Source organism: Nyctibius grandis, chromosome 12 (assembly GCF_013368605.1).
Source record: "Nyctibius grandis isolate bNycGra1 chromosome 12, bNycGra1.pri, whole genome shotgun sequence".
NCBI lineage: Eukaryota > Metazoa > Chordata > Aves > Nyctibiiformes > Nyctibiidae > Nyctibius > Nyctibius grandis.
The window spans coordinates 19,837,383-19,864,756 of record NC_090669.1 but is presented as its reverse complement, the minus strand read 5'-3'; the positions used below and the strand labels follow the sequence as shown (position 1 = coordinate 19,864,756).

Below are 27,374 nucleotides of genomic sequence, written 5' to 3'. Positions count from 1 at the left end.
GCATTGGAAGCCTGGCACACAGCGCTGCCTGCTGAAGCCACGTGCAGGCTGACTTCTGTGCTGCCTTATGTCCTCGCTTCACCTTATTGCCTACAGCTATTGATCTGTAACTGCCTCACTGGTAAAGTATACGAGTGGGTGTCTACTCCTTGGTTACGGATGACATTTGCGGCCAAAACATCCCAGGACCTGCAGAGTTATACATGGAACAAGCTGACAAGGCAGGAAAATGCAACAGTTAGCTTGGGATACCAGCAAAGCATCTAAACCAGCAAAGCAGAGGGGAGTTAGCCTAGGGTCAGCTTTTAGGCTGAGTTAGCCTGGGATCAGCTTTTAACCTGGGCAAAGAAATCCAGTGATAAAGCCACAACATACTCAATGCATTAAACCCCAGGGTCATTTATTTAAGAGATGCGCATTTCAAGGTTTGAAGAATTGTGCTGGCTTCAAAAGCAAAGCAGGATGACAAGTTCCTTGACACAGAACATAACCCTGTCTGCACACAACACACTACAGATTCAGCATCTTTAAGGCCACAGGCCAAACCATCTGGATCTTCCATTACAATCCACTCCCACAGAACTGAAGTGGGTGAGTTTCTACGCAAAAACCACATGGAAAACCCACTGGTAACAGACATAACATGTGGCAACACTGTGAAATTCCTTTTAGACAGGACTTCAGAGAAGAGTTGCATAAACACAGGCTTCCTGGAGCAGACGAGATGTGCCCATGGGCAGTCAGCTATTAAACACTGCTGCAGCATCCCTTGGCTATTTTCTATTCGTGTAGAAACCCACTCCTGTATTTGCTAACTCCTCCCACTCATTCAAGATTAATGTTTATTAATCTTGCATTAATGTCTGCAAAGCACACATAAGGGAAGCTCAGACAGCATTGTGCTATTTTATACCACGCAGGTAACTTTTTGGAGAAGTTACTAAAATTGTGCCTTCTTAATAGAGACATTTCTTACGCACAAACCCTCCCCCAAACCACATTTCAGAAGCAGGGACCAAAGCTTGCACTTACCTCGCCCCGAGTACTTCCAAGTCCCCAGGAAATTGTAGCTCCTCCAAGCCTGCTTGTGGAAAACAAATTATAGATCTGAAATATTTAAACTGGGAGGAGGGGGAAGAAGATGAAAGAAGCCTTAGGAGGTGCGAGGAGTGCAAGGTCTCAGCTCAGCAGCTCGTAGCAACTGCAGCCTCGCAGAGCTCCCCAGTGGTATTTATGCTCTCCAGGCAGAGAGGACAACCCTGGATCATCCCGTTTGGCACCGGGCCTGGAGTAATAACGAAAAGAAAAGGGGGGAAAAAAAAAAAAGGCGGGGGTGGGGGGGAACCCAAGCAAAGGAGGCAGGAGCAAGGAGTAGAGGGGTGTTGCTTGGGATCTCAGCAGTTTGACGGTGATAGTCATTGGGGCTCGGTAAATTAGGACCATCCTCCGAAAGGCTGTAACACAACACCGGGGAGGGGGAGAGGAGGAGGAGGAGGAGAGCAAGCGGCTGATGCTATAAAGGGTTTGCTCTGCCTTCCCCTGCAGTCAGATGCCAGGCAGATCTCGCAGCCCTGCGGGTCCCGAGAGCATCGTCCGCGCTGCCGAGGGACCGCGACGCCCCGGTGAGGGGCTCCGGCCGTGAGGGAGGAGGATTCAAGGGGGGGTTTTCTGCTCGGGCCTGAAGCAGCCGCCTCCCCCCGGCTGCCGGCTCAGCCGCTCCCCGCGGGGAGCTGGGGCAGCTCCGCCGGGTCCCACGGCCAAGCGGGGTCCCCGGGCCGGGCAGCGGGGCTGAGCTGAGCTCCAGCCCCCCGCAAACCCCACGGCATCCCCCTTGCTGCCAGATCTCGCCCCCTCTGCGGTGCCTTCCCAGCCCGTGCCCAAAGAGCCCCAGCGCTGCTCACCCCGAGCGCCGCGCCTGCACCCGCGATGCTCCGTGCGCTGCTGACACACGGTTTTACACACAGTGAGAGGAAACGATTGAGCAAAGGATAAGCTGAAAGCACCTTTTTTTTTTTTCTAAGTAAACAAACAGGAAAAAAAAACTTGGTATAATGAGTAACAACATGAGTATGTTACAGCATCTCTGCTGCCGCGGCTGCCAGCCCGCAGCGGGATGCCGAGTGCCCGGAGTGAGCAGGTCCAGGCATCAGCACCCATGAGTGTCCCTTGGGGTCCCCATCCAGCAGCGCTGCGGGGGCTTCACGTCTACTGGCACATACCAGGGTGACCCAGCCCCAGCCTGGGGTGTCCCCCCGCGGAGGGGGCACCAGCACAGAGGCAGGGAAGCACCCATCTCCCGAGCGATGCAGCTACGATTTTTCCAAATCCACTGTCTGGTCCTCTCTGCAAAGTTCTTGTGGGAAAAAAAGTCCTTCCATTCTTCTAAACAGTCAATATTTACTTCTTTGAGCAAAACACCAACGAACTTTATTTACTGTTTACAAGAAGGAAGCTTACAAGTTACTCTGCTGCCGAGAGGCTCGTCTAAACCCAGCAGTGCTCAAAAAGCAGAATGACATTTATCAAACTTGTTCAACAGCGCGTGAGCAAAGCAGCAAATATTGGCAGCTGGTAGAGCAACTCCACCAAGCAAAGAAAACCATCCCTCTGAAGTCAGCTCCAAGATATATCTGCTGGTTTAATCTCTTACACCATTTTCCTGAGAATTGTTCGAGAAGTAGCAGGTTCTCATCACTTGGGGTGTGTCTTCAGCACCGTTTCTGACCTGTGTATTTTAAACCAAGACGCTGCTGGGACATGAGGGAGCCAGTCCTCACCAGTCAGTCCCAGTCCTGCAGCCTGGTACGGCCACGACATCCTTTCTGGCTGCTCCTTCTCGCTGGCCACATTCTCCCAGCTGTTTTTACAAAGAGCTTCTATTTACTTCAAAAGAAACTGTGTATGTGAACCGACAACATATGGTCCACCATTTGGACCCTGCCCTGCTAAGAGCGATTCAGTGCATCTGGGCAGCTCGCTCCCAAAGATGCTCAGCTCCTGCCCCAACACGGGCCATGCCAAGACCCCACAGAACGGGGCTGACAGGAGGCTCGGCGCTGCTTTACTTTAAAATCACTGTACCCTGCTTTTTTTTTCCTCGCTCCTCTGATTCACTCTGGATCAATGAGTTTGCTGTATTTGCAGGTTTATTTCATCAGCCGAAAGATGCTGCAGCCCCCAGTTTCCTAATTTCCCCGAATAACGAGGGCCGACAGTGGTGAACCACCATGCCCCCGCTCAGGCTGCCACCCCGAAACCACGCAGCTCCGCAGCCCTGACTCACAGCCCTCGGAAGGTGCTGTTCACTCCAATTACCAGAAAGCTGAATTAACTCGTTTTAAATCTCACATACCGACATACAAATGATTTCCAGATCTCAGAGAAATTCAGTATTTTGTAATCTCCCCAAATGTTCCTATGGGAAATTAATCCCTGTAGGATGGTTTGGGCTGTCTGACTTCTCCATCAACCCTGCTGCTTTACAAAGACTTGATTTTTTAATTTATTTTTTTATATACGCCACGATGGTTTCACTGTACAAGTCATACGTGGTGCACGGTCGTGCTTAGGGATGAGCACAGCCTGGAACGAGGCTTTTTATGCACCTCATTTTGTCTCGAGTCAGCAGTTTCAGGTCATACATTTGACCAAAGCCAAAACAATCAGAAGTTACTTTTAATCATTCAGCGTTATTACCGCCTTGATTATAACGTCTCCATTTCATATGTGGTAAAAGCCACATAAAGCAGGCTGCATATATAAGTATATATTAGGAGAGAAGGCTTTTAATGGAATACCCAATGAATAGGAAGAAACACAGATTTCACTCTGCCCTCCTAATTGAACATGCAGACAGTATGTCTTGATTTTCAACTTCAACTAAATTCCTCTTTATTTCCTATTCAAATAGTGGCTCAGTAATAACAGTATCGCATCTGAGCAGGGGCCGAGGGAGGAAGGGGACAACTCAAAGCTGCAGTGCTCACTCCTGGTATCGTCTGGTTGTGACTCCTGCTCCGGAACAGAGGGAGTACAAGGGCAACCATGGGGATGCTGCAAACCCGGTGGCAATGGGGAACATGCAGAACCTTGGCTGTCATCGTGTACAATGAGAGTGGAATGGAAAAGACCAGCAGCCCGTGAGCTACTCCTGACAGGCAGAGGTACGGCCACGCTCGTGTCTGGGGGAACCACGTCCTTGGCTTCGCACTCTACTTACATTTCCCCCTCCTGCCTGGGCTCTGGCTCTGCTGGAGGACGATGCAGTGGGGTAGAGGCGGCCAAAGAACTCCTGCTGCGCCCGGCCCCCGGCGTGGATGGGATGAGGACGCTCCGGTCTCTTCACCATACAGCATGATGCTGCCGTGGCATCACACAGAGGCTGCTCCAGCAGATGAATTAACAGCGTGGGGATCTTGAATCACTGAAAAGCAAGCCGCACATTTATAGATTTACTCCCAACACAGTATTTGGCACTATGAAGCCCTCTTTATTCTCTCTCGCTGCTCTCTTCTTTTGGGGCAGCCTGGGACTGTGACCGCCCAGGTTCATCTGTGGCTTCTTTTCCTCCTTCTCATAATAAAGAACATTTCCCCAAACGTTTAATCTGCTGATGATATGCAAGAAAATAACTCCCCACAAAACCTCCCAAAGCCTCTGCTGTTTTGTCAGTGCCCAGGTAAAAAAAACGAGGTCAGTAAGACAAGGCAATAAGCACAGAAGCAGCAATTTCAGAAATTAATTGCTGAATTTTGGGGGCACTGCTGACCGCTCCAAGCACAAGTGAAACACAAACTAAAAAGTACAGCCCCCCCCCTCACCCTATTATTGCAGCCCACCACATTGCCTGGTTACATCAGCAGTGAGAGACCTTGAAACACACTTTTTAAATGATAAAGTAACTGGTACAGATCTGCAGACTGAAACAGTGCATAAATGTTAACCCAACACTCATCTTTGGAGGTTTCACCCCAAAACAGAGAAGGCGAATTGCAATCACAAGGTCCACAGCCATTACGGCTGGTTATTTGCTAACACAAATTCTTTTCAAAGTCCTTTGGGTCATTAGAAATAGCCTGGAACAAACCCCACAGTTGCACGAAACCTCGAACATCTTGGGAAGATCCACTGCCTGTCAGAGGCGTGCTCCTCGTTCCTATTCAAAACAAGAGAGATTTATAGCAGATTTATGAAGATAAACCCCTCGCTGACAGCCCGGGAGCTCCTCGGAGTCCAGGCAGCAGCTTTGGAGCCCTAACACCAGGACACTCGTGTGGCACCACTGCCCTCTGCTGCGGTGCGTCCCTGGGCCTGTCCTGCCTCACCAGTGGCATCGTCTCGGGGGGATATTGTCCAAAACAGCAGTTTCTTAATTTAAAAACACACGACCTCCTCCCACCCCCAAATACATTGTGCTTTTGATAACCTTTCTCCCCCACCCCATCGATCGTTCCCCACGCAGACCTGGCTCACAGTGTTAAGGTTTTTCTAACAGCCTTTTGGACTTGGCATATCTGAGTTTCCAGTTTTAAAAACTTTAGATCTTAACGTGCGTTTTGTAAAAACCATTTCTTAAGACCTGGTTTAAACATCAGTAAACAGCCCCCAGATTTATGGTGCGTTGGGGCAGGGGGTTGTCTGGGGTGTTGGGTTCTTTTCTGTTACATAATCGCTCACAGACAAAGCAATAACCAAAAGGCTGCAAAATCCTTGTTTTGCAACAATGGGAGGAGTTTAATATAGAAAATAAAAATTGTGGTTATGTGTTCACATCAGACTGTTGCCACATCCTTTTTACTCTTTTTTTTTTTTCCTTTGAGTAATACACTGCAGAAGACAGATTTTAGCAACAAGTGCATTCGTAACATCCTTAGTGAAAAATCAAAAAATTAATACCATCTGAAAAACTTCCATCGCATACTGAGAGAGGATTTCAACACTTGCTTTTTGGACTGGCAATTACTCATTGCCATTTCTTTAGAATAATTAGTAACACTTGTAACCTGTTTGCGTCAAGCGAAACGTAGAACTGAATATGCAGACCCAGATTTGCAGCAGGAGCTCCTCTTACAGCCTTCTCCAACCCTGCATATTTTTTATTATGTCTGTACAGGTCTTTTATGAACAGGAAAGGTTTAGGTTGTATACCAGAACTTGAGTTGTGACAGAAATTCATTTTCTATTCTTTTACCCCAGGGGGTAATGCACAGGACATAGGAAAAGCCCTTGGAGCTTCCACAGCTGCAAAGGAACGCAGAACCGTGCATCTCCACATCAAAAACCTCCTGATAGCAAAAAATACCAAACAGGATGGTCTTAGGACCAAGCCTATATTAGGTAAAACTATATTAGGTGATTAAACTATAATTTAAATACTGTAGTATTAATCAATCACATATGTAGCAACTCTAAGCAAAGCCCAGCAGAAGCGCAAGCACAGCTAAATGAAAAAGTACCTAAAATCCCATTAATTGTACACCATTTTTCTTTCTCATCCTACTCTTCATTTCTTCCTCTCCTCCTCTTTTTTTCACTTTACCCTTTTTAGGCTACGCCTGCTGTGCTGGACTCCACTCGAAACTGCTCATCACAAACAGGGGTGTGCTCCAGGTCAAACACTGCCATTTCCGAAGCTGATGAGTACCAGAGAAGACTCGTTCCGTTATTCACGGGAAGCTTGAGACTAACACAGCGTTTCCTTCCCAAAAGATAACAACATGCAAGGCTTCAGACAGCAAAAAGTTGAACTTCATTTCAATGCACATTCCCAAGCCCTGGGAAAGCCTCGCAGGGCTGCTTGCAAACAGCAACCATCCCCCAAAAGAAAAAATAAAATGCTTTTATTATACCTGTATTTTTAATACACCTGTATTACAAACCCATCCACAACCGGGTAAGAAATCTGTAAAAGGTGAAAGCTTTTTTTCTGGAAAATCTCTCGCCATCGAGCTTCCTCTTAGGGCATCCTAAGAGCATCCTCTTAAACCCGTAATTTTTGAGCAACTTGGGTCAAAACTCACCAGCCGACCACCTTGTCCAGTCAAAATCAAAGTTAAGTGCAAGGGCCTGATATCAAGTAATGTATTAATTACTAATCACCTGCGATTTTATCTGGAATATTCTGGTAAGCTTACATTATCAGAAATGTATTTTTTCACAGTTCATTGGAGATAAATACTCAACACAGCCATGAGGAAAAAAAAAAGGATTTCCATAGTACAGAAAACTACTTCAACCAGGGAGCAGAAACAGGACTTGAATAATAACCAGTACAGAGCAGTAATTTCAAAATCTGGTTTCTTTCTTATTCAGAACAACCCCTGCTCCACCCGGATTTCCAGTTCAAAGCAGACCCAGTGTCTCACCAGGCCTGGCCTGGGTAATTCCCACCACGGGCAGCCCCGCGCTGGGAAACCCGGGAAGGAGCAGCCCTCCAGCAGCCCCCTGGCACACGGCCTCGGTAGCCCCAGCAGCCAGGAGCTGAGGTTTTCCCCGCAACTGGCCAAAATCCAAACAAGCTTTGGAAAGAAAATTTGTTTCTGAGTTGGTGGAGTGTCACTAAAATCAAGAACAGTGTCTCAGTCACATCAGAAGACACTAGTAAAATTTGATGATCAACAAAAAAAGAACTATACACTTAGATATACAAAATAACTGACAAAATACCGTAAAATTTTCTCAGCATCAGGATTGTGGTAGTGATATAATGTTAACACTGCCTAATAATTCAAGCAACAGAAGATGATCCATCTGAGGTTCACCCAGGTTCGCGCAGGGAGAACAGGACACCCCGAAGAGCCTCGTCCCAGCCCCGGTGCTGGGGGCTCCCACCGGCAGCACGCTCCTGCCTGACATGGGAACAGCATCACCAGGAGAAGGAAAGTCCCAAGTTCTCCAGAATCGATGAGAGGGTAGACAAGTCAGAGGGCAAATCCAGAGGGCTTTCTTCTGCATGTCTCACTGCTCGACCAACACCCAGGTCTGCCGCAGGAATTTTGTTTCCACACGTCCACCACTGCCCTACCCGATGAAATCGTGCAGACCGCAGCCATGATTTGACATCTCGCCTCTAACTCCTTCCAGGAAACAGCCATGAATGACCTTCCCCTCTCCTGTGAAGTGACTAATTGCCATTTGACTCAGGCAGAACACACGAGCGGGAAGCCCACGTCGACGGGCAGGGGCTGAAAGCGAAGGCATTTACAGGGCTGCTTCCTTCTCTTGAAAAGAGCTCCCACCGCTTGTCACCGAAGAGCTGCACCCAGCCCCCAGACAGGCTATTCAAAGTAAAGAAATTAGATGTTTAAAGAAATGCTAAGGGGATTTATCAGAATATAGTACCCGTAAAATTAATGCAGCTAATTTTACTCCCACAGCTTTGCAGAAAATAACTTTTTTTTTCTTTGTCACCTTAAAAAAGCGAACAGTATTTGGGCAGAGTACACACAACTTAACCTTTTACAGACAATCCGTGTTAAAATTAGCCCTGTTTCACTTCCAGCAATTATAACACTTCTCCACTGATGCACTAAGCACACACCACCATCATCAAATTAAGGATTAAACAATATATGGATTTTTTAATCACCTTCAGCAGCAGGGAAGGCAACAAGCTGATCAAGGAAATATTTTTACCAAACTTCTCAATGAAAATGTCAACTGGCTAAAGAAGAGAATATTTTGGTGAAAGACAAACAGAACAACATCCACCTCAAAACCAACCGTGCGGGGCTTTCACGTAGGACACAGAAGGGACTCAGTCCCCTCTCCTGGCCGACAGGTGTTCAGCCCTGGGACCAGCACGTCCACGGTGCCAGCCCTGCATCAGGCTGGCATCCATCCTGGGCTGACTGATCTCTCGAAGTTCAGTTCCATCCCAATGCTGAACGGGAACAGTTCTGAAGTTTCAAGAAGTTGTAAAAGACAAACTCATCTGCCCTTCACCCGGGGAACACCATCTACAACTTGTAAAAGTGCCACACAGCAATTTTTCGAGTTTCCAAGGGTTGAATTTACACTTGAGGAAAAACAAAACCCACACACACACACACCTTAAACCAACTTTGTGACTTTTATTGATGGGCGACAACTTTATACTTCTAGATATCACTAAACTGTGTACAATTAGGAACTCAACATTATAGGAGAGCAGACAGCAAAATTAAACAAAGCAGACTTAAAGAAATATCAATCTTAATTATTTTGCCCATTTTTTTTTAATTTCATGTACACAGAAGCATAAATGCAGTTTGAAATTTCTTAATAGCAATAAAGTTACAATCACCCATCTATATAGACTAACATCTTAACTCCAAATATTTGATCTGCAATGTGTACTTAAGCAGTTTCTCATCGCACGATTATTAAAATGTGTCTTCCTATTAGGAACCAGCAACTCTGCATTTTGTACGTTTGTACATTTTTTGAAGCACGTAGGACCATTTCCATCTCATACACATCGGCTCATATTTTACCACTTATCAAAAACTCCTGGGGAAGCAGAGGGCGCTTTTTATTTTTTTTTTATTTTTTTAATTTTTTTTTTTTTTACTTAAGTAAAGATAAAACATTTTCACAGAAATCTACAAGTTCTGTTGCTGGTGCAGGGTTTTCTTCTACTACGCAATTAGAAAGTGGGAATCAAATGCAAATCCCCTTTTATTATCTTAGGATTCAGCATTAACTCAATTATTTTTTTTTTAATATTTTTTGTGATTCATGAGACTGAGTCTTTCAACCAAGTGACTTAATTCTGCAACATCAAAAGTCAACACAAACTATGTTGTGCACAAACCCAAGGCAGTTTCCTTTATCACTCTATCCCATGGTTGCAAGGAAAAAAAGAAAAAGGAAAGAAAAAAGATTCACTCAAAAGAGCATTTACAGGAGAGGAAAAAAAAAAAGTTAGTGATAGTTGGCGTTCTACAAAGCATGTATCTTGCACACAGAGCGTAAGAGGGAGAAGTTTCACAGCAGGTCAACTCGGCGGTAGTACAGGAGGTAGGCTGTGCGCTCTGCAGACGGCTTCACCACCTGGTACTGGTTTATCACTTTGACCGCCTGGTCATCGATGCGTAACCAGCCATTGAGACCAATTTGGAAGACGTCCGTAGTGTAATGGCCACCAGTTGCGCTGTTTCCATGATGATAGACAACTGTAAAGAGAAATTCGTGATGCACATAGACACTATATGTAGACAAATATTCACTGAAAAAGTAAATCAAGAAAAAATGTCACATATTGCTTTGTTCACAGCACACTCATGGTTTTGCAGATGGTATGATCTGACTTAAGCAAAGAATCTTTAAGGGTTTAGTCCTTGCTTGCTTATTGATGCCACAAAATACTAGTAATGTTTCTCCAGCATGCCAAAACCCATAATTTTAAAAGGAGGTTTAAGTAAATTAAGAATCAAAAGCAGCAAATTGCTTTTTATAACTTCCTAAAGGATCTTCTGGGAAGGATGTGCCTCACAAATGCCATCTGCAACAGTGCAGCACACCCCTCAGAGCTTCCAACGGGTACTGCCACGCTTAGCAAGATATTCTAAGTTACACATTCACTCTGTCTGCTGACAACAGTATTTTATTGAAACTCTCTGTAAAATAAAAAAAAAATCAGGTAAAACTATGTTACAGTCTATAAAAAAAAAAATCAGGTAAGACTTTTCAAAGGGTGCTGATTACAAATGTAATTAAGAAATTGCATTTAACTCCTTCTAGGAACAGGTGGGCCCTAACCATATACTTAACAAGAACAAATAAAAAACTGAAAGAATTGCCATATTTGACAATAATATAGTATATAATTATGAAATTGTTTATGCTCTTTCCGACTAAAGTCACACTTCAAGCTTACTCAGTTTTTCTTCACACTTCTATGAAAATAAACATTTTAGAATAACCTGACTTAAGCAAAGCAAAAAGGCAGAATATACTATATCTGTGCATTCTGGGGAATTTAGGAAATCATTTTTTTTACAGTAGTTTAAACTTGAATTATTGATTTTCTAAACTTCATTGTTAGATAATTAGGCAAATCCTGCATGATATCTGAAACTTAATTCTTCAAAAGCTTATTTGAGTAATTCACCTAACAAGCTCAGTTTCTGTGGATGAGAAGCCCTCGACTGACAGGAGACTGAAGTATTGTACTTTTCCACAGAAGGAGTTAGAAAAAAATTGCAGCGGTAACACATTTTCTTCAAGCCACCTTAAATACACTGTCTAAACTTGTCCCATGAAAACCACTATCAATAAAAAAAACTACACTGCCAGAAACAGTCCTGAATTCCCACAAGAGACAGGTATGTTATTTCCTTCTGTAACCGCAGCGGCCACCACACTGGATCCAAACCACCAAGTCACATAAGGCCACCAGGACTGGCACAGATTCGGTGACGTAGAAGTTAAGACCTCTGGTTCTCCAGTTTATTACGTTCTCCTGACGCCAACACAAACACGCAGGTGCAAATCACAAACTGGGTAGGAGTTTTAAACTTCAGGAAGCTCATTACTGCCCAGAGACTGTTTTGTTCAATATTAAAATGTTGCTTCTGAATTCTTACATGAGCTTCCCACCTTAGCTACCAATTTAGGTATTCATATACATCACACACACTCTTAAAAACATTGTTTCCTCACACAAAAATGATCAGCTCCTCCAAGTTAAACTTTTCCACCTACAATATGCTATTCATACCCCGCCAGCAATACTCATCTTGAGGGTTCAAAGGGATGCAAAGCCAGCATTCAAACAGCCATTTCAAAAGACATGTGAAACATTATTCTGAGAATATGTGGTGTATTTTAGGCATAGTTACAGTGCAGCTGAATTTCAGCTTCTGCTGATATTTTTCAGTGTGGATCTGATACAGGACTCTGTTTTCGCACAAGCTTCAAGCTGGATCAGTCAGATTGTAAATAAGATATAGCAATATATGTGTATATGCAAGAAATCACTAAATACAAGAATCTGACACCCACAAGTTACTTCAGTGTAATTTTAAAGAAAAATATTTTATATAATCCAGGAAACTTCAGTGTTTCTAGAATTCTATATGCAGAATTTGTATTTGTAATACAGGGACTAGAGGCATATAGATAAAATACCTGCAAAGAGCCGGTAGGTTCTTTGGCCTTTAAAAATTTTACTTTTCACACCAGGAGATAGTAGCTCTGGAGGAGGAAAAAAAGTCACAAAGGCAATAATTAGCAAGTTTAGAAATTCAGTTTCAAAGGGATCAATTATTTCTAAGAGAAACCAACACTACCATAAAGGAGAAAGTTTAATTAAAATATCTTCTGCAGCCTTTAAAGAATGGCCTGATATCTGGTAATCAAGGGAATGAATTTTGAGGTTTGCTGAAACTAACATTTATGGGAGGTTTAAAAATACAACAACAACAAAAAAAAAAAAACTGAAAAAAAAAAAAGAGGGCAAAAGATCAGACTATTCATTTTCCTTTCATTCCTGTCAGACAATGACAAAATCAATTTCAGATTCCAAGTCATACTACAATCACTTTTGTCAGTCAAGGCAAATTGAACTACTTCTACAAATTTACATTCTTTAAGGAGTTTTTAACATAAAATAGTAAGTAAAACAAAAGGGTGCTGTCTGACAAAGTATGTATCTTACTTGAGATATGTGTAATCATTAATTTTTATTTTTTTTTTTCCTATTTGAACTACTGGCTGGCTAACAGCCAATCTGTCAGATCAAAATACCACGCATTTAATTTAGCAAGCTTCAGATGCTGGATTATAGGCATCTCACACTTCCTAAAGTCAGCATCTCTTAAGATATTTTTTAAAAGAATGAACTTTGTTTAACCTCTGAACTACGACTTACTTGTCTGCCTCCAGGCTGCATTTGCTATAAAATGCCCAGTTTCCTTCCATCAGCCACTGTTTTTTACAATAATTTGCCACTTCTGTGAATGAAATCTGAGAAACAAATATCTACTATTACTGGGCAACAGCCTTGTGTAGGGACATACCCTCATTCAACAGGATCACTTCCAGTATTTGTCCTCAGCAGTCTATATCCTTACTCCTTAAATCTGCAGGAAGCTCTTATTTGGCCAACCCAATGTCTCGGATGTGGCAAAGGTTGTAAGATCTTTCACCATAACGTTCTTTGCAAAATGGATGCCCAAACTCATATCCAGGCAATGTCAGGTTCAGCAAGACTGAACCCAGAAACCCAAATATATTCTTGGGGGGTGGGAAAAAGGTGAAAAAAAAGATGCATACAAGAGACTCATCCAAACTACAAAGTTTCCAGGCAACAATGGAAAGGAAATTTTGTGCACAAGAAAGAAGAAAACTGAAACACAGATACCCCTAGGAAACACAACATTATCTTTTCCCTAAAGAGAGGAAAATTCTGTTCAAAAATCTTTACCTTTACTAATTTCCAGATCAACAGGATACTCAATATTCTTGATAAGCTTCTGACATCCACCAGTTTTCTCATAGACAAACCGCTTGAGGTGTAAAACAAGAACAGGGGGGAGCTCCTCTAGTGTCACTCTTCGACTGATCTCCACCTAACAAATACACAGAACAAAGATGAAGAAAACCTGTAATTTTTTGTTACCTGCTCAAAATCACCCCTTTAAATGAGGAATATGTTTTTAATTTTAAATACAATAGCAGAAAAAACCACATATTTGTTGTTGTTATTATTATTATAATATTAATTTATGATAAACACTGCAATTTATAACTTAAAGCACACTGGATCTTCAAAGTGTTGTCTTAAAGTAGAACTCAATACTTCTAGTAGGATGTAATGTGTTAGAATGAGCATAGATCTTTAGGTACTGCAGTACTAAAAACACCTTGCTGGAGATCCCCTAGGAACAACTCCTCATGACAGTTTAATGATTAATAATTCTCAGCAAGCTATTATACTCTAATCAAAGGTCAATAACTTGTAACACATGTTGCTGGACTTCAGCAAACTCTGAACTATAGAAGACAACAGCACCGCACCACCTGACGCAAAAGGTTTTGAAAAGCTATTTTAATTTCTAAAAGCTGACACATTTTTACAAAAAGCTGAATAGATGGAAAAATAAGAACTAATCCAAATCGATTCTTAATTTTCAATAGGTAAATTAACTATAATCAATAAAGAATCTCTATAAGAAAAACTACTAAAATAAAGATTTTGGTGTAAACACCTAAATCTACATTTATCTTGAGAAATTTTGTTGAATGCTCCAGAAATACTGACTGAAATGCAAAAGCAGTACTGCACCTACTTTTCTAAAAAGCCTGAATGCTGTGTTGCTTTAAAGAGCATCCTGAGCATACCTCACGATTCCCCACTGAAATACTAGTTTCTACACCAGACTCCTCCAGTTTTAGCTGGTACTCTCTTTATTCCCCCCTTCTCACCAAAAGAATCCTAAAACACTGTTGAAAAACCTTCTCACAACAGTATCACTAAAATACAGACCAATTCACAGGGAGGATAACAATGGTTAATGTATTAAGAGATCAGTACTGGAACAGTTGAAAAATTTTTTTGCATTAACAAGAAAATATTTATCGTTCCAGAAGTTCCTTGAAAAAACAAAGTGAGCTGTTGTGGAGGCTACCTAAAAGTGAGTAAGCCATCATGACAAGCTGTTATGGAAGAGATCAGTAATTAAAGATTTTTCTTTCTAGAACAGTATGCTGGGTTCTTTAAAAGGTTCTGAAGAAAATTCAAAGAGAAAAATATGACTTATAACCTCACTTTTTTCTACTAAATACTGATTTTTATATAATTATAACCAAACAATCCACAAAGTTAATGTCTGAAAACCTGAAATTTAACTCAGAATTGCAGAACAAAAATGTTTTGCTTTCCTAGAAATTATGACATAAAAACATTTCTCAAAATAACTGCTCTAGGTTTTTCTCATTTTTTTTATTGAGAAAAATCTCTTTATTGTAAATCATCAGCATGTTATTTTTCAATACAGGGCCTGATTCTGCTAGAACCTACAAAGTGTGGAATAGAAACTCACGAGGAAAAACTATGATCTCTTTCCAAGCTTGGAAAGCAAAACCTCTTAGGACACTGAAGCTAACAGATTTTGTACAGTACTTGATCTCCTCACAGATCTGAGCTGATCCAATTTACAAGAAGTAATTCTATGTTTGAATCAGGAACAGTCTCTACAAACTGTGTAAAATTTCACCTGCATCTTAAGGGTTCAAAATATGCCTTTCTGCATCCAAAACCCACCAAACCCCTGGCAACAGCTGCAGCTTCACTGAGCACTGAGAGGGGTTTTTTGTGTTTTGTTTTGTTTTAAAAAACAGCAACCCAAACAGGACCCTGTTCTCTTCCATCCAAGTGCATGCCTGCTGGTGCCCATCCCCTCAATTTCCAGGAAATAACATGCACAATAAGAAGTTAAAAGGCAAACTCTGAAAGCAAAGGTGACAACATGAGGTTCACACAATGCTCCCATGAACTCATGACAGCATGCATCTTCCATGCATCTTAGCATGGAACAGCTTCTGCTTTTAGGAGGCAAATGCAGAGAGGCTTTATATAGCGGAAAAACAAATATGCACTTGATTCACCCAGTTATTAGTATCTCAAGATTTTCCTGTATTGAGTCTTCTAAATCTCAAATCTGAAGTCTTTGAATTCAGAGTTCTGTGCAAAAAGAACTGAGCAACTCCCAGCCCAGCCCAGGAATAGAGGATGCTGAAGAACATCACTGCAGTGGTTTCAGCAGTTGCCATTCTCCATCCTCAGTAACCGAGCGGGCGCATGGGAACAGATGTCTGCACCTCAGCTGCGCGGCTCCGTATTAGCTTAAACCACAGATCAAAGCAGCTTTGTGTTACCTCATGCCTGACTGAAGAGCAGCAGCTGAGGAATAGGCACATGTTCTGCTGTCCTGACCGTGAGCAGGGGCTCTGACTTCTGGCAGCAGCAATACAAGCTAAAAGTGCCACAAATGTTTGTTTAGTGAACATGAGTCAGAGTCCCAAGAAAATACTGGCAAGATCCTCGAGAAGCTGTTTGAGAGCTCCAGGGGATGTGAAGACTCCTTCGAAGGAGTATGTGGAAGGTAACCTGGCAAAGTGAGTGAGGTAAGGCTAGTTTGTTACTCAAGAGTCTTTACTTTTGTTAGAAAACACGAGCAGGCCTGCAAATAGGAGTAAGAGACTGAAAAGAAAATCACTTCAGTGAGGATAAAAATCAAGCCCTTTAAAAAAAACATATTAACTGTTGAAATATTTAACAAACTGATCTGCAAGACCAGAAGGAACCAAAACACCTTTCTTCAAATGCTAGTGAGCAAATGAAATTGAGTCAGAAACAGCAAGAGAATGCCACTCCAGTTTAAACACCTATTTGCATTTAAAACATCTAATTAGTTTAAACACTGCATGAAAATCTGACTGATTGCCTGTTTATATTAATACACACATAGAATCCAACATCAACTCAAAGTGATTAAAAAAACAGACTTTAGGAGAAATCATTGATGTACTTGGAAGATTAATCTTTTCATATTCGTTGTTTAAGCCCACAACTTGCAAATAATACAATCCAGATTTTAATAATATAATAATATGATTTTTAGCTTTATGAGTACTCCTGAGTTCCCCTTCTGTAAAACGGAGATGAAATACTTCTTCACAATACATTTTGAAAATTACTATCTGCAAAGTCCTATGCTTGTTCTACAGTCAATGTGTTCAGTGTTTTCACTACGATTTTAATACAAGAACAGTTGTTTCAACTTTGATTTCTTTTGAAAAAAGATCTAAAAGACACCGTGAATGCTTCTATTTCCATTCGGACTCTAAAATATAAGCCAGACCAAACCTCCAGCACCTAATTTGAACACCCGTTTCTTCCAAACCCCATAATTGAACACTGGGTCGTCAGTAAAGAAGTTAAAACCATCTGCAGTAAAAACCAAAAAATGAATGACTAGCAAAACAAAATCTATGTGGTAAATCATGATGAGCTTGCATTGCAAATGTTTCTTTCACATGGAAGACAACTTGAGAAATAAATGTTCTCTAACACTCCGAGTATACAAGGCAGACAAATTTCAGCTATCTTTAGCTTTTCAAAGAAAACAGTCCATCCTTTCTTTATCTACCCTGTATCACAAGTTCTCAAACCGTAATGCCAAAAGCATGCTTTTCTTCCTATCAACTATTTTTCTATTGCAGTTATTACTATTATGTATTGTATTATTTAAAAAATAAGATAAAAAATTTTGCACAGCTGCATAAGAATACAGAATGAAATGTCCTGGTACTTAAAAGTGACAGAGAATCACAGGGCTTGGAGATCTCAAAAGGTCCCCCACTCCATCCCCTCCGAATCTATTATAACTATTTGTCTAAATCCTGACTGGTGTTTCTCCAACCTTCTCTTAAAACAGCGAGAACAACTCTACAAGCACCACAGGTAACACCTTGTCTAGGTCCTATTCCTATTTACTGTTTGAGTATCACTGAGAAAAACCAGTCTTTTCCTTTCCAGAGAAGCCTTTGATACTATTAAGTTTTACATCTGATTCCATCTCCCTACTGCCACTTTTTTTCTTCTCGATGCAGAACAGCTCCTCCCTCTTATTTGTTTCTTTTACCTCACAACTTTTATACTGCCATTTATTTTGATTCCTCTTTTCCAGATATTCTCCAACTGTGAAGAACATTTGTGTTGAACTGCTGACCTAAAACTGAATATAGTAACAAGCTGGGTTTTTTAGGGCTGCGTATAGCAAACCAGTCAACTATACAGTGCCACAGACACCGAATGGAGGTGTTACTGGCTATTGAAAGATTTCAGATTATTAACCCAGAGTGAAAGAGTGATCATCAGATGTTTTAGTCAGGTTCTAGATGGACATCTACAAGGCCTACCACCAATGAATATTTTAATTTTTGATTTTTACGTGAAATATGTAAATCAAAACCCACCGAGAATAGCCACTCAGACAACCACCCAAGTGTTCTGCTACAAGAGTTTTCTTCTTAAAGCTAAAGCATGCTTTCAAACAACACTCTGAAGAGCTGCTCCTTTACTAAGAACATCTGGCAATCCCCAGGAACCAGTATGTTAAGATCAGCTAAAAGCTATTCTACTCATAATAGTATGCATTACAACCACAGTTCACCCTGTTACTTGAATATACACTCCAGTAAAATCTCCAATCAACTACTACACCAACTCAGAAAACATACCTGGTTACAGGCATGGTTTTGTTTAAGAGTTAGTTCTCTTCCTTTCAGTGTATGTGTTCAAGTGTAACACGTTTTACCACTGCAGCACACTTTGAAAAGGTTAGTACCTCTTTTGTTAACATAAGTAACACTGTTTAAGTAACTATTTGTAAAGCAAGAGCTGTATAAAAACCCTTTTTAAAAGTTTAGTATTTGACTGTAAGAAAAGGTCAACAGAACACACCTCTTGCTTGGTTTTTGTGGTATAACCCTGGACAGACTCTCTTGCCACCAAACTTTCCAGCGCATCCTGAACCGTGCGTATCTTGTCTGACTGGATATCCAGTTGCAGGGTGAAGAAAGGCTGCAGTGTAGCAGACTCCTTAGAACTCTGCTGGTAAACAACAGATCTGTGGAAACAAAAAAGTTCAACTGTAATAAAGCAGAGTAATCTCCAACAATATAGAACCTTCAAGTAAGAATGGACTGAAGTCTGCTTTAGTAACTAGATTTATAGTTAATCCAAAACAACACACACAAATACAAAGGTTAAGCATAAGTTTTAACAACCTGAATCCACTTTACTGCAATTTAAATGATTTTCACATCCACTTAGAGCCTAATGAATGGGATTACACTTGAATTGTTTTATTTATGCAAGGAGTAAAACAGTTCTTGGATAAGCATCAAGCGTTTAAAGAAAAATGCTAAAATTTTTGATAACGAATTTAAAAAGATTCACCTCCGCACTCTTTTTGTGTTAGTTTTGAAATTACATTTTCCAACAGATCTTCAGAAGTGCAAAACACTAGTGCATAGCTAACTATGTTCTACTGTAAAAATTACAACTGATTCCAGATTCTCCAATTAAAATACACTAATTTTTAGTCACTTCACTAAGACCAATTTCACAGTGATTTTAAATTGTTTGCTGAAATCGTGCCATAGGAAATATAAACTATGCTCCATCAAGGACTGGCATTTCCTCTTCCTCCCATCAGTCTGTGTCCAGACTTTGTCCGTGTTCTCCTTTGTACAGAAACTGGAGTCTTTTGGAAAACTGGCAGGAATAACGACCTAGGGCATGAGAACACGTTTCCTGTTTTTTTAGGTTTTATTTTTGTTTGAAGTGTATTCAGCTGCAGCCTTTAAGTAGCCTGGCTTGGTGATCATTGTTTTGTGCAAGGAGACAGTACACTCTTTGGCCACAACGTCACTGCATTAAGTGGACTCTTCCCGATTTTCATTTTTCTGGAACTTTGCTGAAAACTTAAATCCACCAAACATGGCTCAAGATTTTTTTTGTATTTATTTTGAAAGCAGTACTTACATTAAAAAGCCCCAGCTGCTGCAAATATGTGGGTTTATATAGCCAAAGAAATAATTTATTTATTCTATTGTTACGCTTGTTACAGTGCCTTACAAAGCTTGAAAGTAGTAAGATAATTAACATAGCTCTAATCCATGTAGCCATGCTGAAATTTCTCCAGGTCACGCATGAAATGTTAACGTATAGGTTTAATGTCTGTACTGCAAACTCCTGTCAAAAGAGCCCCTTTGACTCAGGCGAGGGCCTGAAGCACCAACAGAAAGCCAATGCATCGTTATATTGGCAAATATATATCCTTTAGAGGAAAGAGAGCATATGAAAAACAGGAGCATCTTTATTTTAGTTTAACACTTCCTCCTTGGCTATATTTAAGGACAAAACCTTCAACACATGGCAAGCGCAGTGTTTCGACAAACAAACCCTTCACTGTGTAAGTCTTGCTGCTTTTGGATACACTTCCCAATCCCTTTTTTAAGCTAACCATTATTTAGTGCAATAATCAACAGAAAAATGCTAACAACTCCAACTGTTTTCAAGTCCACATATTCAAGATTTGATTAATAATACCAACAAGAAAAATTACTAGAAATTGTAATATTTCTTCAAAATATTTTCTTCAAAAACAAATGCAGAAATTTATTTGATAGCTAAACATTCGCTGAACTATGATTTTCTATAACAATATCACTTATTAGAATAATTACAAATTTCAATTGGTCAAGGGAAAATGCATCATGTTCAATGAATAATTACTCTCAGGTACCATAAGAACTCTACAGTACACACTTTTCAGGGAAATGGGCACTGCCCATTGCTACCCTGCTTGAACTACAACAATGTAATTGATGTGTTTTCTTTTAAAATAACAGTGTATTTGAAGGGAAAAGTTGGTACTACTTATGGAAACATTTAGCAGACTTCTACCTGGCTTGTGAGCTAGCTTGCATAACAAATATTTGAAATTCAAACAAGCTGAAAGTCAAAAGGGACTAATGCACATGAACAAACCAGACCCTGATAGAACTGTGCATCTTTGTACTTACACGTTTAAGTCTCTCATTGCATAAGTAAGATTTCTTGGGTTTGGGTTTTTTTAAGCAATTATGCCTAAATAGGCATTTCACAGACAATTAAAGCCTTGAGGACAGCATAAAGCTTCCCAAGTCAAAAGACGCCAATTCAAACCGTATTTTCCTAGCTGCTTTTTCCATTTGATTTTTCCAGTTTCTGATGCTTTCATTCAGTGGAATTCTGCTGGCAATTCTGTATTCAATCCTTCCTATCTCCACCCACAGCCTCAGAGGATGAAGCTTTCCAACATCACAACCTGGGATACTGTTTCTGTGGTAAATTATGTGACCTAGTTCGGAGGCTACATAAAATGGGTGTGGTGACAGCAGACAACAGAGGTCAGACTGGACCCTGTGGTTCTGTTGCTCTGTGCAAGTTTTTGCTTTTTTCAGTATTACCTTTGCTTTATGTCATTTTCTGTGGACTTTACAGAAGACAGAGTTCTCTTACTATTCTTAATCTAAAAACTAATGGAATCATGCAGAGATCTAAACAATTCTGACCATGATAACTGTACTAAGGGTATTAACAATACCTTGGGTACGTGAACATACCATCAATGCGGAATTTCATCAATACATACAAACATCTGTCTGCCAATTTCTATGGAAAATACCATTTTATTTGCCAGCTGTCTGACTCAAATCCCAGAAGAATAATTTCAGTGCATTTCCCAGGCAGAAGGCGCTAGCCCACATTATTCACACCTCTAGATATTCACACCTCTAGACTGAATACCTGGCAACACAGGGAGTCAAACACTAGCAATTAAGTGTCTGTCTCCAATTTAAAAATAATTCTTCAAGTCTAGCATTTTTGTTTTGGAATATGTTTTTAGCAAGTGTTTACCTTGCTTTCATTTTAAATTATATATTTCTCCAAACAAGTCATGAGGCTTCCTTTCCAAAAAAATATTCTTTCAGTATCTACTTTCTGCCTTCATCTGGTATCAGATCTGAATATAAGTGATGTCCCACGTTCTTTTCATTCCTGTAACATTTAATACTAATTTACATTTTTCCAAACTTCTTTTGTCTTTGACGTTTATTAACTATTACACGAAACTTTCCTGCATTTGGGAAGCATAAGTGTCCAAATAACCAAAAGTTAACAACTTTTTATTTTATTTCATGCTTTGACTGACCAGATTTAACTCTTGACAAATCTCACTACCCCTTAGTATCCTTATTTACAAAATGAGTCAAGACCCCTCAGAGGTCACAAAAATTAGGTAGCTCTAAAGTTCTTTGGAATTCTTAAGACAGTAATATACAAAGCATACGCATTTCAAACCCCTCTATATGCAATTCAGGGGTTTTTTTCTCTAAACAGTCTGTTCTTCTAAGACACTTAAAACGATTCAGACTCACAATAAGTCATAGAATCATCTGATCACTGATCAATCCTTTGATCATTCTGGTACATCTTCTGAATCCTCTCTTGCATAACAAATATTTCATGGTAGAATGTTCACCTCTCCTGGCCTGAACAAACTGTGTAACAGTCTCTTCCATCCAACTGTCCAATAATGGTGAAAAATACAGAAAGCAAAGCAGAGGAACAAGTTATCCGTAAAGGCAAAGCAGCCTACGGTCTCAGCAACTTTTACAAAATTACTATACCTTATATGACCACCAAAAATATCAGTAATTGGAGTCTGAACAAAGTCAGCCTGTCGAGTGACTGATGATTTGTTGCGAGGCCCCACTTGCTCCCATTCATCCTCACTGCCTTCCCCTTGTTCATCTTGCTCCTCTTCCTCATGAACAGTCTGAGCCTCAGGGCCATTGGAAACTGAGAGTTCTTAAAGTGAAAAAGAAAAAAAACCACATTTTTTCTTTTACAATTAAAACATGCATACAGATAAAGAATCTGAAAGGAAAGAAAAAACAATACAAATAATTTTCAGAGGATAAAATGTTTTCATAGATCATAGATTTGAGAAAGTAAATGAGTACAAGCATATTCCAGGCTCACTCATAGCTGGACACATCCATATATTAACAGAATGCAGCTCACTGATGACTGTATGTAAACAGATCTAGTTTTCTAGCAAAGTTTGATTTATTTTTAGTAGTAAATTTATGGTGTAGAAAATTAGAAAGTCAAGTGTTATTCTGGAAACATAATTATGCCATTATTAAATACAACTCCTTTTCTGCACAGGTATTTTACAGGGAACCCAAGGCTTAGCAAATATTTTCTTTGCAAGTGCCAAAGTCAGGAGGCTATAAACTGCACACAGCTGAAGAACAAAATATGGAATGATCATTTTATATCATAAAAAAATCTACCCTACTAAAGAGAAATTGGTAACTAGTGATCTTAACTCTATACTTGGCTAACACTTGGCTAAGACTAACAGTGTTTTGTTTCATTTTTCACAGGGGACCCAAACATAAAGCCACTATAAAATAAAATGGCATTTTACCCTGCATACAAATTCTAATACTTCTTACCAAGAAAGTTTTCTCTAACTTTCTCAGTAAGAATTTTAAAATAATTTAATATATTCTGTTTTATATTAGATATAAATTAGCCATTAGTCTAGAAGTTTCCACTTCAAATAAAGATCTTAATCAACAGTGGTTTAAAGATCAGTGAAAACCCACACTGATATACTTTTGAACTACCATGGAGAGAGCCACAACCCCAGTAAACAACTGACATGGCAGGTATTATGAATGGCAAACATACCTATGCTTAAGACAAGACTACTCAACTTGAGTTATCCTCAAATAATGGTCAGCTGAGCTCAATAAAAATTTGTAATACAGAAATTTGTTGTTTAGGAGGACCAGGTATATGACATTATTACTGTCATTCAGAGTATTTACAGAATGATAATGCTTTTACAAATACTCAGTAATACTTCAGATCATTTGTAAATCAGACAGAATAGACTAATTTTATCCTTTGGACAGATTTTAACAAAAGATTATTTGCTAATGTCTTTGAATGCCCTAAAACATGGCATTCTATCCCTATCTCAACATCTACTCCAAACATTTCTCTGTATTACAGAATCACAACAAAAAAAGGAGAATATTTGAAGTAAATTAAGTTTCTACCAAAAAAAAAATCCCACTAACTTTCATTATGCGGAGAGAGAAGTTTCTTTAGGGTCAGCATTTCTTCGTGTAGTCCATTGAGGATAAATCCCAAGTATTCTTCAGCATCCTCTTGCCTGCCCTGAATAAAATGTTTTTTTCAATTATTTTATGGCATTTTCATGGTTTCATTTTAACAGAAGGTTCATGACATTGAACATCTAGCTTTCTCCTATTAGTTTAGCTAATGTACCAACTACTCAGTCTAAGTGTTAAAGTCAAATAAAGTTTAAATTTTACTATAGCAACCCCTCATTTTTAACTAGCTCAGAAGAACCTACACATTAATTGGTAACCTGCCATTAACAGCAAGTACATACATATGCTTGACCCGGACATGAGCATTTCTGCATTTCTTGATACAATTCGATTTAACATGTGAGTTAGTAATGATTATTTTTGCTATTTCTTTTAAAAGTAATATTAAAAGTTGCTGTCAAACCAAGACCAAATGAAAAGATGGTTTGAACCATTATATTTTCTTTAAATTAGAACTAAAACTGAAATAGTATTTTGAAGTCTCTGTGGACCTCAACCATTTCAAGCTGAATCCCTAGCAGAAACGAACAACTGCTCATTTCTTAAATATAAATGAACAGGTGTCTTCTTTATAAAAAGAGATGTTCCATTGCTATTATAATTTTTTCATTATTCTGACACATCAAACTGCCAAACTTATAACTGACATCTTCCTATAATTTAAGTCCCAAGACAGTGTAGCTTCATTATAATGAACTATTAACTAGTTGATTTTAGTGATATTTAGGCACAGAACCTGATGTATGGCTTTACATTGTTTTAACGACAGTGACTGCCTTCCAATGCAATTACAAGAGTCAAAGATTTGTAAGTCACACCTTTTCTGACAGACTTGACTTTATAACTGTCAAAAGTCTATAAATGTACGTAGGTTCAAAGGCAGCTCCTGGTCGGATGTCTCTCACAATTTTATCACCTAAAGCTGTAAGGCAAAGAGAAATACATATAAATAACAACAGACAGAAGTTTTCTATATTATACCTTAACGTTCTCTTCAAATATCACTAGATTTCAGAATCCAACATTATTTTTTATTAATAATTTTAGTATAATTTTAGTGACTCAAGCTCAGAATTTGTAAGATACAACTCTTACCTGTAAACTTTTTTTGTTTTTTTTTAAAAAAACACCTTGCATCACCCTACATAGACTTACAGATGGTCTGGAGAAGTTACTACTCTATAGTCAACACTGAAGATTAACAAGAATATCCACTGCCATCATAAAAGAACAACTCTAGTTCTATTTAAATTTTTGTACTACTTTTGTATTCAAAGAACACTTCCTTAAATCTTTTCTATATTTGTAATTCTAATAGATCACTTTTCCTCACTGCAGAAAAAAAAACAAAACACAAACAAGACACAGTTTGACAGAATGTTCAACCTGTGGCAAGATAAGGCCTCAGAAACTACATCTGAAAACTACACAATACAATAAAATGACCTAGAAGTACAATAAGTTGCATAAGACAGTAAGATGTGTTTTACAGAAACAAAACTTAAGCAGCAAACCACAGAAATGTCTGAACTGTTTGGAAATCACTGGAACAACCAGCTCCTCGTGATATTTTCTTATAATGTTACATAAACACATTCCTGAAACTGTCTTTTATTTCTGTAACTTTGTAATACAACAGATTTGGCTAAGAGATTAAAAAAAATGAAACCTGCAAGATAATTTATTTGCATGAAAAAAACCTTCTACTCCTCACTACATTATCGTCATCGATCCTGAACATGTGTTAGCAAGAATCATACACTTCCAAAGTTTTCACATTGAAATAGTACATGGGGAGGAATCAGAAGCCATGATAACATGCCTGCAGGCAATCTCTGACTGCTAAAACGACCTATTACGGCCCCATTTTGTTCTGAATTTATGCGAGTGTTTAGTATTCAAGGAAGAACAATGGAACTGAGCAAGCTGATAAACCAAAAAGCTGGAAATATGCAAGGAAGGAAGCAAAGTAAAACACACTGAATATCAAATGATTTTGTTAGAAAGGGCATGTTCTTAGAAGGCATCTTAACAATTAAGCTAACCTGCAACAAAAACTGTTCTTATTGCACTTGTACATTTGGTCTACCAAACAGAAAAAAATTAGGCACAACATCTATGACTTCTCGATATGAATCACCAATAAGAAAAAGTGTAACAGTGACAGAAAAGCAACAGCAAACTTTTTAAGATATCAAGAAACCGCAGAAGTCCGAAGAGCCATGAAGGGGATATCAAGCAGCAGTACTTAAAGGTCTTAAGTACATCACACAATGCAGATCCTTATCCCAAGCCTTCTTACCATGATTTTAAGACTTTTCTCCCCCTATTCCCACTCACCTTGTTTTGCTTTAGGAGGTACAGGCATGTTAGTGAACTCATTCATTAAACGAACACTGAAACAGAATGGAAGGAACAACTAGACATGAGCAGCAGGTTAAGACTTGGAAGGACAAATAATAATATTAGATCACTGTCATTACTGACTGCCAAAAAAAAATATTGAAGAATATCATAATGAAGTCTGAGTAAAGTTCAGACATAAAAATTAACCTGATCATTTCTAATGAAACCAAAGCGTTAGGTTAGTTCTTGTAGCTCTCACAGTTCATTTTTGTATATTAAATAGTATTTAAAACTGATATTCCTCAGGCAACAGGAGGTATCTTCCTTGACTAGTCAAGCAACTGTAAAATACCAAGTTCATTATAAAAGGCATGTATGACCAAAGAAACACACAAAAAAGACTTCTGGATACATATCAACTTTCAACAATTGCAGTAAACAATAGTTTGTTACATATTTCTGAATGAGCTTAGTCAGATCACAGATTATTATCTTTTATTTTTAACACACTACTTACAAACTGTCTATCATTGGTGTTGAGGTACACGGCCGCTGCGATTTTGAATACATTGGAATGGACTTCATTAAATGATACATTGGAGGGCAAGCAACCAAGGCTTGCAGGGTCTGTGCAGTGGCATTAAGGAAACATTCAGAAAAAGTAATCTGCTTATTAACCAAATATTCAATTATGTTTATTATATGCAAAACAAAGCTAACTCTTTATTATCTAGACCAATCCAATAACTAAACTGGAACAGATGGATGGACTTTTATCACAACATTATCTAATAATGTACAGAAGTTATACTAAAAATCCCCAGTATCTTGTAACATGCAGCGATTTCACTGACATTTTAGTATCGTCAAAAACTTTAATTAAAGGGGAAGGAAACATTTACTCTAGGAGCAGGAGAGGAAAAAAACTTTTATAGGAAAGGCTTTATAAAATTAACACTTTGAAAACTGGCAAGTGATAACCTGTAACATTGTTTTCTGAAAAGAACGGAAGAAGTCAGCTGACAGACTTCAAGTTAAAAGTGATGTTCACCCCCATAACCAACCCAACCCAACCCGCTGTGATGTGAAACACTCTGCAGTGTAAAGAAGAGTTTGGAGCAACGAGTAGAACTACAGTGTATGTTGGAAGAAAATACTTTAAAAACATCAAAATCTGTGCTACTTTGTGAGAACAGTGAAGAGAAGAAATGTATTAAAAAACCAGGGGCAGGGAAACGACAAAAAAGGCAGCGATCTCAACAGCTAGAGAG

The 27,374-nt window shown here is 39.5% G+C and overlaps 2 protein-coding genes across 2 annotated transcripts in view; both read right to left on the bottom strand.

The window, feature by feature from the left end:
* The window catches only part of CRISPLD2 (cysteine rich secretory protein LCCL domain containing 2), a 30,718-nt gene extending 29,350 nt beyond the window's left edge, over nt 1-1,368 (bottom strand). The window contains exon 1 of the mRNA XM_068411290.1: nt 1,033-1,368. The gene's annotated coding sequence lies outside the window, so the exon portion shown is untranslated. The remainder of the gene's footprint in view (nt 1-1,032) is intronic.
* A 7,683-nt stretch (nt 1,369-9,051) lies between these two features.
* The window catches only part of USP10 (ubiquitin specific peptidase 10), a 54,725-nt gene continuing 36,402 nt past the window's right edge, over nt 9,052-27,374 (bottom strand). Inside the window, exons 6-14 of the mRNA XM_068411189.1 lie at nt 26,621-26,730; nt 26,098-26,153; nt 24,576-24,679; nt 23,701-23,800; nt 22,231-22,411; nt 18,452-18,617; nt 13,409-13,553; nt 12,112-12,177; nt 9,052-10,154 (exon numbers count right to left, since the gene is read on the bottom strand). Coding sequence (XP_068267290.1) covers nt 9,967-10,154; nt 12,112-12,177; nt 13,409-13,553; nt 18,452-18,617; nt 22,231-22,411; nt 23,701-23,800; nt 24,576-24,679; nt 26,098-26,153; nt 26,621-26,730 — 1,116 coding nt within the window. The 3' untranslated portion in view covers nt 9,052-9,966. The remainder of the gene's footprint in view (nt 10,155-12,111; nt 12,178-13,408; nt 13,554-18,451; nt 18,618-22,230; nt 22,412-23,700; nt 23,801-24,575; nt 24,680-26,097; nt 26,154-26,620; nt 26,731-27,374) is intronic.